This window comes from Sturnira hondurensis, unplaced genomic scaffold (genome assembly GCF_014824575.4).
Source record: "Sturnira hondurensis isolate 20B ecotype Veracruz unplaced genomic scaffold, ASM1482457v3 Scaffold0011568, whole genome shotgun sequence".
NCBI lineage: Eukaryota > Metazoa > Chordata > Mammalia > Chiroptera > Phyllostomidae > Sturnira > Sturnira hondurensis.
The window spans coordinates 171503-187829 of NW_028084199.1; the positions used below are offsets into that span (position 1 = coordinate 171503).

At 53.8% G+C, this 16327-nt stretch overlaps 1 protein-coding gene across 7 annotated transcripts in view; it reads right to left on the reverse strand.

Moving 5' to 3' along the window:
• The window catches only part of DLG3 (discs large MAGUK scaffold protein 3), a 55001-nt gene extending 40489 nt beyond the window's left edge, over positions 1 to 14512 (reverse strand). Inside the window, exons 1-9 of one of the 7 annotated variants that reach the window (XM_037060271.1) lie at positions 14133 to 14512; positions 10816 to 10866; positions 10262 to 10386; positions 9863 to 10032; positions 9425 to 9561; positions 8940 to 9084; positions 8189 to 8348; positions 6411 to 6567; positions 5885 to 5987 (exon numbers count right to left, since the gene is read on the reverse strand). In XM_037060271.1, coding sequence (XP_036916166.1) covers positions 5885 to 5987; positions 6411 to 6567; positions 8189 to 8348; positions 8940 to 9084; positions 9425 to 9561; positions 9863 to 10032; positions 10262 to 10386; positions 10816 to 10866; positions 14133 to 14489 — 1405 coding nt within the window. In that variant the 5' untranslated portion in view covers positions 14490 to 14512. Of the gene's footprint in view, positions 1 to 4943; positions 5087 to 5884; positions 5988 to 6410; positions 6568 to 7477; positions 7668 to 7699; positions 7723 to 8188; positions 8349 to 8939; positions 9085 to 9424; positions 9562 to 9862; positions 10033 to 10261; positions 10387 to 10815; positions 10867 to 14132 lie in introns of those variants that run through there. The other 6 variants (XM_037060270.1, XM_037060269.1, XM_037060268.1 and 3 more) reach the window with 6 other exon arrangements.
• Between the last annotated feature and the right edge of the window lie 1815 nt (positions 14513 to 16327).

A 16327-nucleotide genomic window follows, 5' to 3' on the forward strand; every position in this document is an offset into this window, starting at 1 on the left:
GGAAATGCAAGTGAAAACCACAGACTTCACACCCACCAGGACAGCTAGAATCAAAGAGGTTGGCATTAACAAGGGCTGGTGAGGATGCGGGCAAATCAGAACCATCCCACATCTGGTGGGAATGTGAAATGGTGCAGCTACTAAGAAAAAAAGCCTGGGCATTTCTCAAAAGGTTAAATATGGACTTGCCATATGATCCGGGTATGTGTGTGTGTGCACGTACACACACGCACAAGAGAAATGAAAACAAATGTCCATGTAGAAACTTGCATACAGATGTTCATAAGAGCATTACACAGAACAGCCAAAAAGTGCAACCAACACAAATGCCCATCAACTGATAAGATGATGGATAGACAAAATGTGGTGTATCCATATAATAAAATATTACTCAGCTATAAAAAGAAATGAGGTATTAATACATTCTACAACATGGAAGAATCTTGAAAACACTATGTTTAGTAAAAGTAGCCTGTCATGAAGACCACAGTATATTATATGAAATGCCCAGAATAGGCAAATCCATAGAGACAGGAAGTAGATTAGTGGTTGCTTAGTGCTGACAGAGGTGGGGGTGGGTGACAGTTTACATGGTGCAGACTTTCTTTCTGGGCTGGTGAAAATGTTCTACAATTGATTGCAGGGAGAGTCACACAATTCTGTGAACATTCTAAACACCACTGAATTGTCCCTTTAAATGAGTGAATTGTAACGTCATAAAAAAAATGAATGACAAATACACCTCCATTTCACTTGAACAAATTCGAAATGCCTACTTACTGAATTAATATTCTTAAGCTTGCACATATTTGCCATTAAGTCAGGCAATAACTCCCATTTTGGGCTCCTTCTGGGCTTCTTCCCACAATATTATCCCGTGACAGTCTTCCTAAATTCACTTTTCTTTTGCAGGAGAGGGGGGTGGGTCTCCCTTGAGCTTCCAGCAGCCCCTTTACCTCCGGTTACTTCCTCCTTTGGTTGCAGGAGTTTGTGGCCATCCAGATTAAAAAGCTGGCATTTGGGGGTTGATTCGCTCCATTGGCTAACAGCTGCAGGCACCTGAGAAACCTCAGAGCAGTATGGTTTGCTGTGCCCAAGTGTGTCTGTGTGGGGAGAGGGGGAGGCTCATGGCTTCTCTGCTGTGGTGGGTGGAAGTTGTGACCTGGTGGCCAAAGCCCTGGACCTGAAGTTCTCAGGAAATCTGACTTCAGATTTTGATTCTGCCCCTTCCTGACTGTGTGACCTTGAGCAAGTCTCTTGACCTCTCCAAGCTTCATTATCCTCATCTGTAAAATGGGCCCTGGCTGGGGTAGCTCAGTTGGTTAGAGCGCAGTCCTAATATGCCAAGGTTGCAGGTTCAATCCCTGGTCAGGGCACATAGAGGAATCAACCAACAAATGCATAAATAAGTGGAACAACAAATTGATATTTCTCTCTCTCAAAATCAATATATATATATATATATATTTTAATAGTGATAATATTACCTATCCCGCAGGGATATCCTGAAGATGCTCAGAAAGCCATGTGCAACATATTGCTACTCAATATTTCAATTCAACCAAGCACGTGCCATGCTCCGGACTAAGTGCTGGGGGCATAAAGATAAATACAATACTGGCTCCCTTCAAATTGTTCAGAATAGAAACACTGTTAACAGGAATTCATCTTCTTCCTTCCCTACGTTAGCCTTCTCTTAGGATAGCAACAGACACTTCAGGACTTTGACTCTTGGTGTTGATAAATTTCACCTCTGTGCTCCCAAGATCTTGCTGATAGGTAAGCAGCTATGTTTACACCCTTCCATGTTAAACACAGGAGATGGAAAGGTTACTTAAATGTTATGGGGAAAATATCCCTGTTACGCTTTCAAGTTATTATGAACACTGATCTTTAATTCCCAGGCCTTACCTGAAGATGTTTCCATGGTGAAGCTTACTCGGCACTTTAAAGAAGTTAAGTATGGAAAAATCGCATTCTCTCTCACTCCCTGTACCCTCAGGCTGTCTGGGTTTACATTCCAGTTGAAAAGACTGGTCACAAAGGATCAGTTCCTGGTTTAGCTACCTTTATGACCATTTTCTGGCTCACCTCCTGATTTAGGGTTCAGGTTCTACCCTATAAACAAAAGGGCTTTCCAGAAAACACTAGCTCAGTTTATAAACAGAAGCTAACACGAAGTAACTAGAGGAGAAAAGGAAGGATCTGGTTTTAACACCAAGCCCATCCTTCCCTTGGAGGAGCACTTCCACAAGTCACAGAAAAATAGTTTTCATTTCCGAATAGATTGGAAAAGAGCCTTTGCCAAGAGCCACTTGTTTAAATTTTCAATTTGAATTTTAAGCAGGATTATACATGCCCAAGAACATCAGGCTATTTTTAGCTAATAGGTAAGATTGCTGTGTCCACAACAATTTGGAGCAATCAGGAGTGAAACTATTAAACCGTATCTCTCACTGTTTATCACTTAGTACTTCTACTTTAATGTTTTCCAAAGCTTCATCATAAAAATACTTGTACCATGCTAGGAACAGTAGAGTTCAAATAGACAGCCACAATTTTCTCTCTTCATTATGGGTTTGACCCACACGAAGCAAAATAGGTTAGAGCATTCATTCCTACCCAGCTGCCAGCCAGCCCCTAAGTGCACCGTCTCTACATCTTGAAAGGAGAACGGTAATGAAAATGTTCTAAAATTGACTGTGACCATGGATGCACGACTCTGTGAATGTACTCAAAGCCACTGAGTTGTACATCTAAATGAGTGAATTTTAGGGTAGAAGAATTATATCTCAATTAAGCTGTTAAAAAAGGGAGAAGGATTGTTCTGACTATTCTAATCAGTCAAAGCTATTTTTCAAAGTGCTCATGCTAAAGGGTATGTAGCTAAAAACTGCACTGATTTGGCAATGGTACCTCATTGGCCACCACGGACACCATGCTACTGGTCCCCTGCACGTATGTCTTCCTTTCCCTCTCTCTCTCTAGTCTCTCTTTCCCCAGTGCCTTCCCACTTTGTTCCTCTATTCTAACTAGGTCTTAGGTCTCTCAGGCATTCCCAAGCACAACTGGTCCCAACTGGTGGACCTCAGGAATAGACCGATTGCTGACCCTTGGCAACCTTCCCTTCATGACCTTACGCAAGTCACGTCCTTGTTCTGCTGCTGTTCCAGTTTGCAGTGAGTTGGACCATGTAATCCCTTCCAGCTCCCACATTCCATGTAAAAAAAAATAGAGAGTGAACCCTTACTTAGGCAATAACGTGCAGTGTCTGCCATTTTAGCCAACAGACACATATTTGCATTATTCATTTTGTAACTGGCCACGTGATGCAACCTTCCAAAGAACAGTATTTAGTGTCCGTATAAAATGATGAATGTGGAGTCAATATTTTTAAAAACGATCACTTTATCAAAGAAAATACAGAGCCCAACACACAATGCTTGAGTCCCTCTGGACCTGTCTCCAAGGGTCCATTTTCCAATGTGATTAAAAAAAAAACCAATGTTTGCACATTGGGACCCTGTTGCATTTATGAAAGCAAAGAAAGAAGTAAGATTGGGGTGACAGAGCTTTAACAGCAGTGCTCCAACTAAATGATAAGAGAAGAAAGGCTTTGTGCAGCAAGTGGTAGAGAGCACCTCAGCATACAGTAACCACTTCTCAAAAATAGTCTCAGAGAGCAATCAACACTGCAGGAATCCTTTTACCCTGGACAACTTGCAGCTTTGTATGGAAACCAGTTACATTCCCCCAACAAAACTCACCAAAACATGTAGTCACCAGTTTCCAGCATCCCACCACCAGAGAGATTCACAGTATTGTTTCCATGTGCCCAACATCAGAGAGCAAAACCGAAACACATCAATTTCTCTCTCTCTCTCTCTCACACACACACACACACACACCACACAAATATGCAAGAGAAACCATTTTCTTTGCAGAAACTGCATTATTAAAGTTGTGGGCATGAAAGTGGATAAATACCGGTTGCTAATAAAAATCACATGGTTAGCTCTACTCTAAGAAGCCAACAGCAAACGCAGGAATCATAAAAAACAATAACCCTAAGGTGTGTTTCTTGTCTTTAAGCTGAACACCAAACAAGGAGAGAAATGACTCAGAGTGTCCATCTGCATCTCTCTGTCCCATTACTTCAAACCAGCCAGTTCTCCTATTAGTTACCTCCCTACACTTCTGCCCGGATCCAGAAAGGTTAGTGCAGGAGGGGGTCGGTCCCTCTCTTCTTTCCCTTCAAAGCTCTAGGATGGAGGTACTGAACCAGAGTGGGGGGAGGGCGGAAAGGACAAAGGTAGGCACTTTAGATACCTCACGGCTCCCAGCCTCTCTCTTTCTCCTCACGGAACCACCGCACCTGCCCCGGAGAGGTCCCGTCCTCCACATTAGTAACCGGCCCACGGGGCCTAAGTGTCCAAAGAGCCCGGGCTTTGCAGCCCTAAGGGACAAAGGGTGGGCTAACAAAGAGGAGGGGGAGGTGAAAGCAATCAGAGCAAACAAAAGCAGGAGTGGGGGACCCTGTTGAGGCCAAGCCCGTCTCGGGTGTTCCCAGAGGCAGCAAGGTTTGGTGGATTCATGAGTGTTGGGGGAGGAGCGCTTTAGAAAATTCCTCTGAGCTTGGGGATTAGGGAGCTGCTGCGGGAGGCCCGAGGCCCTGGAGCGAGAAAGAGGACAGAGCTGGTGGGCTAGGAGAGGTGATGGCAAAGAGATGCCGCAGACAGTGCTCAAGAACAGGGGAGGGAGGCGCTCCCTAGGCCCGGGAGGGACCCCCAGGAGGGGTTCCAAGCTGAGCCCGCAAAGGCTGGGCAAGAGCGCAGAATGCGGGGCGCAGTGTTGGGAAAGAGAGTCTAGTCTGAGAACAGAACCGCAGAGAGGCTCGGGCGGACAAGGAGGGCGTCTGACCCACCCCGTCCGCCCCACCTCACCTGGCGCTGGGTCCGAGTCCAGGTCTACTGCTGAGAAAGCGCCAGCTCCTCCGGCCGCCCCTCCGTCCCGCGCGGGAGACCACGGACACAAAGCGGGGCGCGCTGGAGGAGGGGGGAGGGACACGGTAGGGAGGAGGAGGAGACGCCTGAGGCGCTCGAGGGGGGGGGAAAGGGACGGGCGCCGCCTGGGTCAGGGGGCGGGGCGTGTGGTTGGAGGCCGCGCTCAGCTAGCCAATGGCCACCCCGCGGGCCTGCTGGCTGGGGCGCGCCAGCCCGCAGCTCACCTCGACACCTGGGCCTCTTCTAGTCCCAGCCAATCAAATGCCTCTATTTGCATAATCGGCCCCGCCCACCCGCCCCAGCCTGGGGACTGCTCCCTGAGAACACAAAGAAGGCCCCTCGTAGGGGGAGGAGGATCCACTCCCGATTCCTTACCACGAGGGCTTGGCATCACCTTTTCGGTGCGTTTGTTGGACTTTCATAGTCACCCTGATACAGGGAGGGAAGTGGAGGGTCACAGAGCTTTGGCCCAATATGTCTTTTAAAAGGTTGGATCTTGTCTCTCAGATTTTTCTAACCAAGCTACCCTCCTGTGACAGGGCACATGGTTCCTTGTCTTTGCCTTTGAGCTTTCTGCGCCCCTCTTCCATCCTCCTCCCCTTTTTCCAGCTGCCCCAATCTCTGGGCTTCTTCTCGTAGGCTGCTGCCCACTACTGGCCTTCTGCTGCACTGCAACCCTGACCAGCAGGCTCTGAGCACATCCTTGATAGATGCTCGGGACTTGCCCAAACCTAACCCTGTCCAGAAGGAAACCGATAGAGTAAGAGGTTATTGCACTAGGCTTGTAGGGACCCGGTCAAGTGGCTTTGTTACCTATGATGCCAAAAGCCAACACTTAGCATAAGTCTATACTCAAATCATTTCGCCCCACCTTCTCCTACCTTCAGGTCTGTACTGGGCCACAATGGTGACTGACTGGCCAGCCCGTTTCAGGGCAGCTGCGGCCTGCTCATGAGTTGCATTCCTCAGGTTGACTCCATTCACCTGTTGAAACAGAGGGGCTATGAGCCATCCCCAAAACAAGAAAGGGAATCCTCTGTCCTAGCAGTTAGGAAAGAGGGAGGCGTAGCCCATCCCTAACCCACTCAGATGCCTTTCTCAATATCCCATCCTTGCCCCTAAGAGGGGACCTAAAGGATGTGGCATCTCTAGTGGCATAATTATTTTAATAGGGTCAAATGCCAACCAGGATTAAGATCCAAGATACATTTATTTCCTCCTCAAGGATAAGTCTCATCTTGGTCCGTGTCCCTTGCTAAGGACATCCATAAAGAAAATAGAAGTTTCCCCCAGCTGTTAGCCCTTCCCCTGTCTCAAGAAGCAGTCCTTGGAGAAAGCAGGGTCTCTCCCCTCCTGCCTTTAGACTGGCACAACTCCCAACCTCCCATCTCGCCTTTGTCTCCTCACCGATAAGATCCGGTCTCCCCTTCGCAGCTCCCCACTCAGGTCAGCTGGGCCTCCTGCCAGGATGAAGGAGACAAAAATGCCTTCTCCATCCTCTCCTCCCACGATGTTGAAGCCCAGGCCTGTGGAGCCTTTGTGCAGAATGATCTTGCGGGGCTCTCTGGTGGGAAAGCAGTGAAAGGGTCAGGCAGGACAAGGTGGATACTAACTGGTGTCCTTATGAGGACCAGCCTGGGACAAGCCCCTCCCATATCACTGAAGAAGGACTTAGGTCCCTATGTATGACACCCTGTTCCTCCCTTTCTCTCCTGGAACCTGCTTGGCTGCTGTTTTCTGCCAGGTGCCAAGTTTCAGTTCCTCTTCCCTCCCAGATTCCTGAGCGCTTGGAGTCAACTTCCCAGTGGAGAGTCCTCCAGTCTCTCAGGTCGGCAAAGCTCTAGCCTGGGCTCTGACACCGTAGCTCAGAGCCCACTCCCTGCTCTTCTTCCTCCCCATATTCTCCTCTCCTGCCAACTGGTGTGCTGGAGCCTGGGCCACAAAAGGGGAACTAGTTAGGGGCAGTGGAATCACCCTGAGGTTGACTGTACCCTGCATCCACAAAACATTCACAGTTACTTTCCATTTGTGCCTCTGCTGTCTGAAAATCCCCACCCCCTCTATGCTATGACCCATCCTACCTTCCCCAACAACAGATGTGGTCACCAGCTACTACTATGCAACCTTGCTAGGTGATGGAGACAGAGATAAATAACTCTCAGGTCCCCCAAAGAGGCTTAGGAGCCTAACTGAAGGGAGGGAACAAACATAGGAGAACCAGGACTACAACTAACCATGCATAAGAAATCCCTCAGTAAATGGTCACAGTGGCATGAGGTGAAGACAACAGCCACTCAGGTATATCCATCCCACCAGGGCCCTTAGCACACTCCCCCGGCCCGCTGCCTACACTTTAAGCATCTTTTAATCAGAGGAGCCCCAAGCCCAAGAGTCCTCCTTTCTCGCTCTGGGTCTAGGCCTGAGACTTCCTCCCTGAGCCCCGGATGCTCTTGCCGGAAGCCCTCCTCTCCTACCTGGCATCCCCTCCAGGTCGTAGGGAGCGGAGCGGCCAGGCCCACCTCTGCGAAGCCCTCCTCCAAGCCGAGGCCGAGGCCGAACCGAAGCCCTGAGCCAAACCTGAGCCGGAGAACTTGCGTGCCCTCTCCATGGCTCCCGCGGATCTCCCCCGCCCGCCTATCCTTCCGGCCCCTCTGCAGCTGGCCCAGTAGCCTACCAGGCCCCACCCCACGGCAAACCTGTCCCCCGGAACCCCGGCAGGCCCGACCAGTTCCACCGCAGGCGCCGCCAGAGTGGGGCGGGGCCGGTCCCTTCGAAGCCACCCGGCCCGCCAGCCTCCCCCCCCCACCCCCCCGTCCCGCCAACCCCACCGGCTGCACGGCTTTCGTCTGTAATTCGGGATGATTGCAGCAGAGGGGGCGGCAATTGTCTCGGGGCAGGAACCCCGCAGCCTCCACCTCCTCAGCCCCCCAAACACTCCACCCCACCCTTTCTCAGCACTTTGGATTGGGGCCACTCAATTGGCACTCCCCCTGATGGTGGAACTCGTCCCTGCAGCCACTTTTAACCCTCCCGAGGGCCCCAAGGGCTGACAGAGGGCCTCAGGCTCTCCAAAATGGGAGCGATGAGGACCTTGTCCCCATCTTTGCCACACTACACTAGGCCTGGAGGCAGCCAGAAAGGGATTCCTCCTGTCCCTGCCCCTAGATAGGGGGTGGGGGTCTCACCTGGTGAAGTCCTCCTCAACCAGCATGTGCCTGGGGATAGGAGAGTAGCGGGCCTGGGGAACCTGAGGAGGAGCAGGGTAGCTGACCTTGCTCTCCACAGTCCCGAGATAACCCAGGCTGGAATTATGGCTTATGTGGTTATCAGCCAAGGCAGTAAAAGCTGAAATCAAGAAAGGGAGAGAACATTTCAGACACAACTGCACGGAGGTACCCCCCTCCCATCCCCAAGAACTGTCCCTCACAGCCCCCTCTCAGATGCACCTCAGCACCAAGGGGTGCTAGTTCCTCAGGCCTCTCCTACCCACTGCACCTCCCAGGGTTCCTCCTCCACAGCCCCTTTCTGAATCCCGGGCTCACTCCTGTGAGTCTTAGAAAGAGCTAAAGTTGAGGCAGTCTACAAAGAAAGGCATGACTGGAGGTGTGACTAATAATAATCCCTCACATCTCTGTCGCCTAATACAATTTTCCAAGGGCTTTCTCGGCCCTGGTCTCATTTGATCCTTGCAGCAGGCCTATGAGGAAGGCAGTGCATGCAGCATTAGCTCCTTTTTGCCAAAGAGGAAACTAAAGACAGGTGAAAGGGACTTGTCCAAGGGCACCAGCTACACGGGGACAGAGCTGGGGTTTGCAGTCAGTTCTGAGCACTAGTCCTCTGCTCTCTCTGTCCCTGAACAAGGGGTATGAACTTCTTCCCCTCCAGAAACCAGGGAGTGGGGGCTTCAGTGCAGGGACAGGGCATGTGGGTACGTACTGCTGGCGTAGTCAGGGGGTGCGTACATGTCGTTGAGGTGAAGGCTGCCTGGCTTGGCCACCTTCAGATAGACCATATCAGACGTGTTCTTCAGCGAGGCCACAGCTTCCTCGTGCCTCACATCCTGTAGATTGGTGTTGTTCACCTGGGAGAGGAGAGGCCTTCGGGCTAGCACTTGGGAGAAGGCAGGGCCTCTCTGGCACCCCTGAGAGGGGCCCTTTCAGTGAAGTTCAATGGTGCCCTCCCATAGACCCAAGTATAGTGCCGTGAGGAGCAGAGAACCCTGAGATAGGGGTAGGGCATGTGAGGGATACACAGCTATGAACAAAACTAGGGCCCTGGTATCTGGTACACCCAATTCCAAGGATGTTCTTAAAGGTCCCCACAATCCTTAGTCCCCGAGTGAGGTTCAGGTGCAGTGAGAGGCTGCTGGAGCTCCCCCTCCCCACACAACCGTTTGGGCATCCCGGTGAAAGCTGTCTCACCGCCAGCAGCCGGTCCCCGATCTGTAGGCGGCCATCCTTCTGAGCAGCACCCCCCTCGATGATCTTGGTGATGTAGATGCTGTTGTCTCCTGGGATGTGCTGGTTGCCAATGCCCCCGGCAATGCTGAAACCCAGGCCTGGGTGGGAGCCAGCAGGCAGTGGGAAGAGGGCCACAGGAGAAGTTAGAGTGCTCAGTCAGTCCCAAACCCAACCCCAGCTCCCAGCCAACACACTCGCCCCAAGGGAGCGCCCCTCCCCCTCAGGGATCACAAACACTACACTGCCATCCCTAGGCCAGTAAGGGTGAGACATGAGGTGGACAAAGAAGGCTGTGAGTTGGAATGGGGAGTCAGGCAAGGAGTAATACTATTCCCTCCATTCTCCTACAGGGCACACCAGAGACCTTTAGTCAGAGCACAGGAACCCACAGGGCTGCACCTTTGGGCCCTTTGAGCAGGTTGACCTCCATGATGGTCTCCGGTGGGGGCTGTCTCCTCCGCACCACCAACCGCACTACAGGGCCTGCCTCCTTCAGCGCCTCCACAGCCCGGCTGTGCACCACCTCCGACACGTCCACCTCATTCACCCGCAGCACACAGTCATTCACCCTGTGGGGGAAGCCCAAGAGGCATGACACCGCACCACCGCCTCTCCATCCCCTCCCCTGCTTCCTCCTGTTCCCCTCCCCTGCCCTCCCCTCCTCCTCCCTCTTCCCCCTCCCTCTCCCCCCTCCTCTCAGATTGAATGGAAGGGTCATCCTTGAAGGGTGACCCTCCTCCACTCATCTCCATCCTGCCCCTGCTGCCCCCAGCCCAGCTTCTAGGCCACCTCACCCACCCCAGCCTCCCATCCATGGCAGCTGCTCCACCAGGGATGATCTTGGTAATGAAGATGCCAGGGTCATCAGGGACATGAGGGTTGTCAATGCCACCTGCGATGCTGAAGCCCAGGCCAGAATTGCCCTGCAGAAAGGAGTGGAGAGGGGCACAGTCTGCTCACTCAGAGAGCCTGAAGAAGGACTCCCCACCTCCCACCCCCCACCTCCCCCAACCACCCAGAGCAGGTGCTCCAGGCCTCAGAAGGGACGAGTGCAGACCAGGGCACATTCATCAGAAATCTGGTGGCTTCCCAGCCTGTGCTCATCATTTTGGCGTAGAAGCCTCAGCCAAGCCATCCCCTCCCCAATTCTCCAGGCTTCAGTGAGCAAGGTCAATTAATATTTGTTAGTCGCTTGATTGTTTGATGCAGTGATGCAGCCTCTGAGGGCTGCTGTTGCCCCATCCTCTCCACGTGGGTCCCCCTCTGAGTGTTAAAACTGAGGTTCAAGGCCCTCCCCTGTCCTGGCTCCCTCCCTCCCCTCCCCCTTCATCCTGCCCTGCTGTCAGACTCACCCGCTCAAGTACTATCTCCTCATACTTGAACATGCCATCACTGCCATTCACCTGGGGAAAGACACAGGCCATTCCCTTAGTGCGTCCTGCCCCCACCCAGCCATCTGCCCCCTGGTCAACCTGCTCTTCCCCACTCCCCACAGACTAGGAGAGCCCAAAATGGACCCCAGGTCACCTACTGGCCACAGATGGGGACAGGCTGACCCTGAGAAGCCCCCCTGCCACTTGCTTTCAGGCACATCAGGGCTAAACCCAACTGCTCACGAAGCCCAGATCAATGGTTTGGGACTGAACCAGCTGGTGGCGCATGCAATGAGAGGCTGGGCTCCAGGGTCTTGTGGTTCACTCGGAGGGGTGCAGGGGGTGACAGAAACTGAAGATGTCAGGTAAAGCACATCACACCCAGCATCCGTGGGGGCACCTACGACCTGGACAGGGACCTGCTACCCTTCTGAACCACAGCTCTCCACAGTGAGGATGACAGGCTCCCACCATGGAAAAGGTAGAAAGACAGCAGATACCATCTTGTCCAACTTCCCTCATGTGACAGATGGTGACACTGAGGCCCAGAGAGGACACGGGTTGTGTGAAGGGTGCACTGGGAGTTAGTAGCAGAGCAGGGGCTAGAACCTGGATCTCCAGGTTCTCTTTGGATTCAAGCAAGCTGCCAAGGCCACTGATGTTTTGGCCACTCACCCCCTTCCCCAGCGGAACTCATGGGAAAAAGGAGAGTTGTCCCTTCAGAGGACCTCATGAACCCTCCTTCTGTGTCCCCAGGAGCCCAATTTCTCACATGAGCAGGAGTCAAAGTCCTAATCCACTTTCTACCAAGAGGTGTTTAATCCTGAACCCCTTGTGTTTCCCTGAAGAAAGCGCCAGGGAAGAATCTGGCCAGGAGTCAGAGGCAGAATGGACAAGATTCCCCATGAGGAAGAAGCCAATGCCATGGGCTGATTGGCAGCAGAATCCCCAGCCTTTGACATGCAGTAGCCATGGGAGGAGACGCAAGGACAGGGGACAGAGACACAGGGTTGATCTGAGCAGCCCACAGAGGGGGCCTCCCAGACAGGACATACTTGTGGCCATTGTCAAGTGAAAATGTGATTCTGGACAGACAAGTAGCACCTACTTCCTGCCCCCCCATCATCCCCTCAAACAGAGGATACCTCTTGCCTTTCTCTGCAGGTAACCCAGCACCCCTCCCCCACTTTCGCAGGCTGTGTTGATTCCTTCCTTACCTCTGAAGAGGGGAGCGGGAACCCTGGCTGGGAGCTCCTCGGCACGCCCTGCCCCACTCCCCGCTCCCACCCGCACCCCCCACAGTGTTGGCTTTGAGAAGCAGAGAGGAGGACAGGGGGAGGGGGCTGGCTAGTCATGCCCCCACCTTTTCTGGGCCTGGCCCCAGGACTTCATGCCCTGCAGCCCTGAGGTTGGTGAGAGGACTCCAGCTGCAGCCCCACTCTGGTCCCTGAGCCCAGGGGGAACCAATGGCTCTCTAGAGTTCCCACACCAACACAGGTGCCTCAAGTACCATGTGACAGAAACACAGGGAAAAGGATACCCATGCAGCTAGCCCTCGTATCCACCTGGGGTACCATGTGTATCCACATGTGATAAGCCAATGCTTCAAGCCCCTCTCTGGTGAGATCCAGAGGCTCCTGCCTGGTCCACCCTTCCACTGCCCCCCTCAGAGAACTTGCTCATGGCACCAGGAGCTACCCAGCAACCACCACCCACCCCCCTGCAAAGGAACCTTGGCCAACTGGCCCAGCCTTGCAATTGTCACCCATCTCCCAGGTGAGCAGGACAAGCACAAGAGAGTGTTTGAAAGGGTAGGGCCCCAGGATAGGAGGAAAAGGAGAGAGGTGGACTCGCTAGAGAAGGCAAGGGGCCTAGGCAAGGGACACAGGAAAGAGTAAGTGTGGACAGACAGAAGGCCAGAACCAAGGAGTTCTCTCCTTAGGAAGTCCCCACCTTTGCTTCTGAGTGAGAGCACCTCCTATTCCCAGAGGAGGACAGAGGTGGCCAGAATGGTCACTAGCTTGGGGCAGTCGGCACCTGCTTTCGAAAGCAAAACCTCCTCCTCTCTCCCTACACTGGGGGCTGCAGAGCCAAATAAGCAGGCAGGCCCTCCGCCATGCGTGCCAGGGACCTGGCTCTGCCGTCCCAGCCTCCATTTTGCTGCTTCTCCCACAGATGCTCCTTCCATTTTCTAAGCTGGCAGTTTAGGCTGGGAGTAGAAGCCGGAGTTGTGCCCGGCACCCAGGGGTTCCCAAGCTGTGCCAAGTCAGGCCTGGGGGGCCAAGTTCTCCCACATCCGGGGGTACCCAAGAGGACATGCCCCACTGGGGCCAGTCCTGGCACCAGGGCAGCTGCTTCTTGCCTGGCTCCAGGCACCATGTGTGTTCTGGGGTGAGGAAGCTCGCTTCGGTCCCCCCCACCCCCCTACCCCCAGCACACACACACTTCAGAGCTGCCTGGACAAAAGAGTCGGTCCTTCTCAGCATCCTCTCAGCCTTGCTTGGGACGTGTCTCTTTCCTCCTCCCCCTCCCCTGCCTTGCCTGTCAAGAACCTCTCAGCAGGGACACCACACACATGCCCAGGCACATGTGTGCACACACTTGCAGCCACATGCTCACACACATAGACATGCAGCCACACACACTGCTGAACACGGCCGTCCCTGCAGCCTCATCTACAGGAACACCTCCACATTTTGAGAGACATTCTCACACGTCCATGTGCACATTCACACACAAAGGGACTGGGACAGAGAGGGACTCATGGCATTGAGGGATGAAGCTCAGCGAGCCGGGCACATGGGCTCTACATAGATTCACGGAAGCTCCATTGCCTTCCTCCACACACCTCAACATACATACACACACACACACACACACACACATGTCCCCCCTACGCAGAGCACCATGCCCCCTCCTCCCCTCCTGTGGAGACACACACCACACACGGCCCCCGCAGAACCTCCCGCCCCCTGCCAGACACAGAGACACTGCTAAACCCCGGCACTGAGACAAACCCGATTCCCCCACGCAGGAAAATGTGCCCCTCCGCCATACCTTCACCCCTGACACACACAGCTCCTCCCAATCCCCTCCAAATGCAGACCCCCAAACAGACACACACAGAGAAGCACACATTTCCCACCATCTCCCCAGCCCAGCTGCAATGCTAGGGCTTGGGGTCCACTGGTTTGGAGCCCCAGGAATCTCTGCTGCACCCCAGGCCTCTAGGCCCCCACTCCCCTTCCACCGCACCACCCCGGCTTGCCCCACTGCCCCCCTTCACCGGTCCATACCTGTTCATACCAGTCCCGGTTGGTACAGGTACACTCAGGCCACCAGCTGGGGCCGCTGCCGTTGAGTTTAGGGGTGCTCTTCCCAGGGACTGGCTTAGGGGGCACTGGCCCCACATCCCGGCCGGTGGGGATGAGCTTGGCCTTGGTGCGGGGGGTTGGGGTGGCCCCCGCCTGCGAAGGCAGGGTCTGCGAGCTGTAGCCCCCATAAGCCGTGCTGGCTCCATTGCCCCCACCTGGCCCGTAGGGGTCGGGCACCTGCCAGTCCCCGTAGCTCGGAGGCTCCAGGCGCCGCAGGGCGGCCAGGCGGGTCACCTCGTAGCACTCCGGGCACTTACAGCAGTGCTGGTGCTTGTGCATGGCACTGCCCCCCGCGGCCCGGACCCCCCAGCCGACGCCGGTTTCCACACCGCCGCCGCCGCCGCCACCACCGGGCTCCCGGGCGCACTCACACTGCTCGGACCAGGAAGGGGGGGGCACCCGTGGGGGCGCACGGGCGGAGCGGGGCCTGGGGCCGGGCGGGCGTCCCGGGGCCTCTGCCCCGACGCTGCCCCGCACCCACGGCTCCCCCTCCAGCACTGGCGGCTCCGTGTCGCCCGTCGTGGCTCCTGGGCCTAGGCCCAGCGGCAAAGAAGAAGCGGGAGTCTGGGCAGAGGCTGGGTGCTGCGAGGACCGCTCCTGCACTGGTCCCCAGGATGGATCTGAGTGGAGTCGAGAGCATCTCTCCCTGGCTCTCTTCTCAGTTGATTCCAGCCAATCAGCGTGCAGAGTCAGGCAGCAGCAGCGGCAGCGGCAGGAATGCTAAACAGCGGCTCCTTAAAGGAACAGAGGCACTGGCGCCCCCAGGCGCTGCCCCAGCTCCCCACATATCCGGGGCGCCGTCAACCCTAGGGTGGGGGCAGAGCACTTGGGCCACCGGTGAGCTCAGCCCCCGACCTCGTGTCCCAACATCCCCAATTTCAGCGTATCCTCCGCCCACTCCACCCCACCCCACTTCCAAGAGGGAGTTGCAGGAAGATGCTCAATGGGTCCCCGGGCTTGCTCACAGCTGGGGCCACCAGGAGTAAAGACTTGAGGCAGCAGAACGGACTGAAGGGACGCTGGAGGAAGTGCTCTCTCCTAACAGGAATCCGGGCAGAGGGTAGCTTATGAGGCCACTCTCCTGTCAGTGACTCCTCTTTGGGACTATTGTTCTCTCAACCTCTAGGCCCTGAAATGCCCGCAACCTCCCACTAGATCTGCTTCCATTACTGGTGAGCGACTTACTCCTAGAACAGGAGGAAAAGAAAGCTCAAACTTCTTGTCCCTGGCTCACAGGCTCCTGTCTCCTCCACCCAACTTTTGCATAGTTATGATGGAGGAAAGACCTTCATGGCACCAAGAGGAAATTGGGTCCAGGGCAGGAGGAAAAGCGAGGAGAGATGTGAAGTCAGAGAAAGCATTCCGCGGGGGAGGGGGGTCTGTAGAATTTGGGAATCTCCTTAGCCACTCCTGGCTCAGCCTGCTGGGGCAGGAAGGCAGGATGACAGGGCCGAAAGATGTTATCTTTTTGCTGCTCTTGTTTTGTCACTAGCTACCAATTAGTGAGTCTTTACAAAGTCCTAAGTGCCTCCGCATGCAAACAAAAACCCTACCAGGGTGCGATGATTGTTATCTTAATTTGACCAATGACAAATTGAGGCTCAGGGGTGTTGATATAGCTAGGGACCATTGTTGAAGGTGACAGAATCAGGATGCAAGACCTGGCAGTTTGCCTCCAGAGTCCATGCTCTGAACCACTCTAGTACAACAGGCCCAATTCTAAGTTCTGCAGAACTTAGATCTCAGTTCAACAGATATTCATTGCACACTTGCTCTGGGCATGACCTTGACCTAGGTTCTAGAGATACAGAAATTCATTCTTTTTTTAAAGATTGTATTTATTAGCCCTGGCTTGTGTGGCTCAGTGGATTGAGCACGGGCCTGCGAACCAAAGGATTGCGGTTCGAGTCCCAGTCAGGGCACATGCCTGTGTTGCAGGCCAGTTCCCAGCAGGGGACGAACTAGAGGCAACCATACATTGATATTTCTCTCCCTCTCGCCTTCCCTTCCCGTCTAAAGATAAATAAATAAAGTCTTAAAAATGTTTAAAAAATAAAGATTGTATTTATTTTATTTTTTTAGAGAGAGAAAGGGAGGGAGAAAGAGAGGGAAAGAAA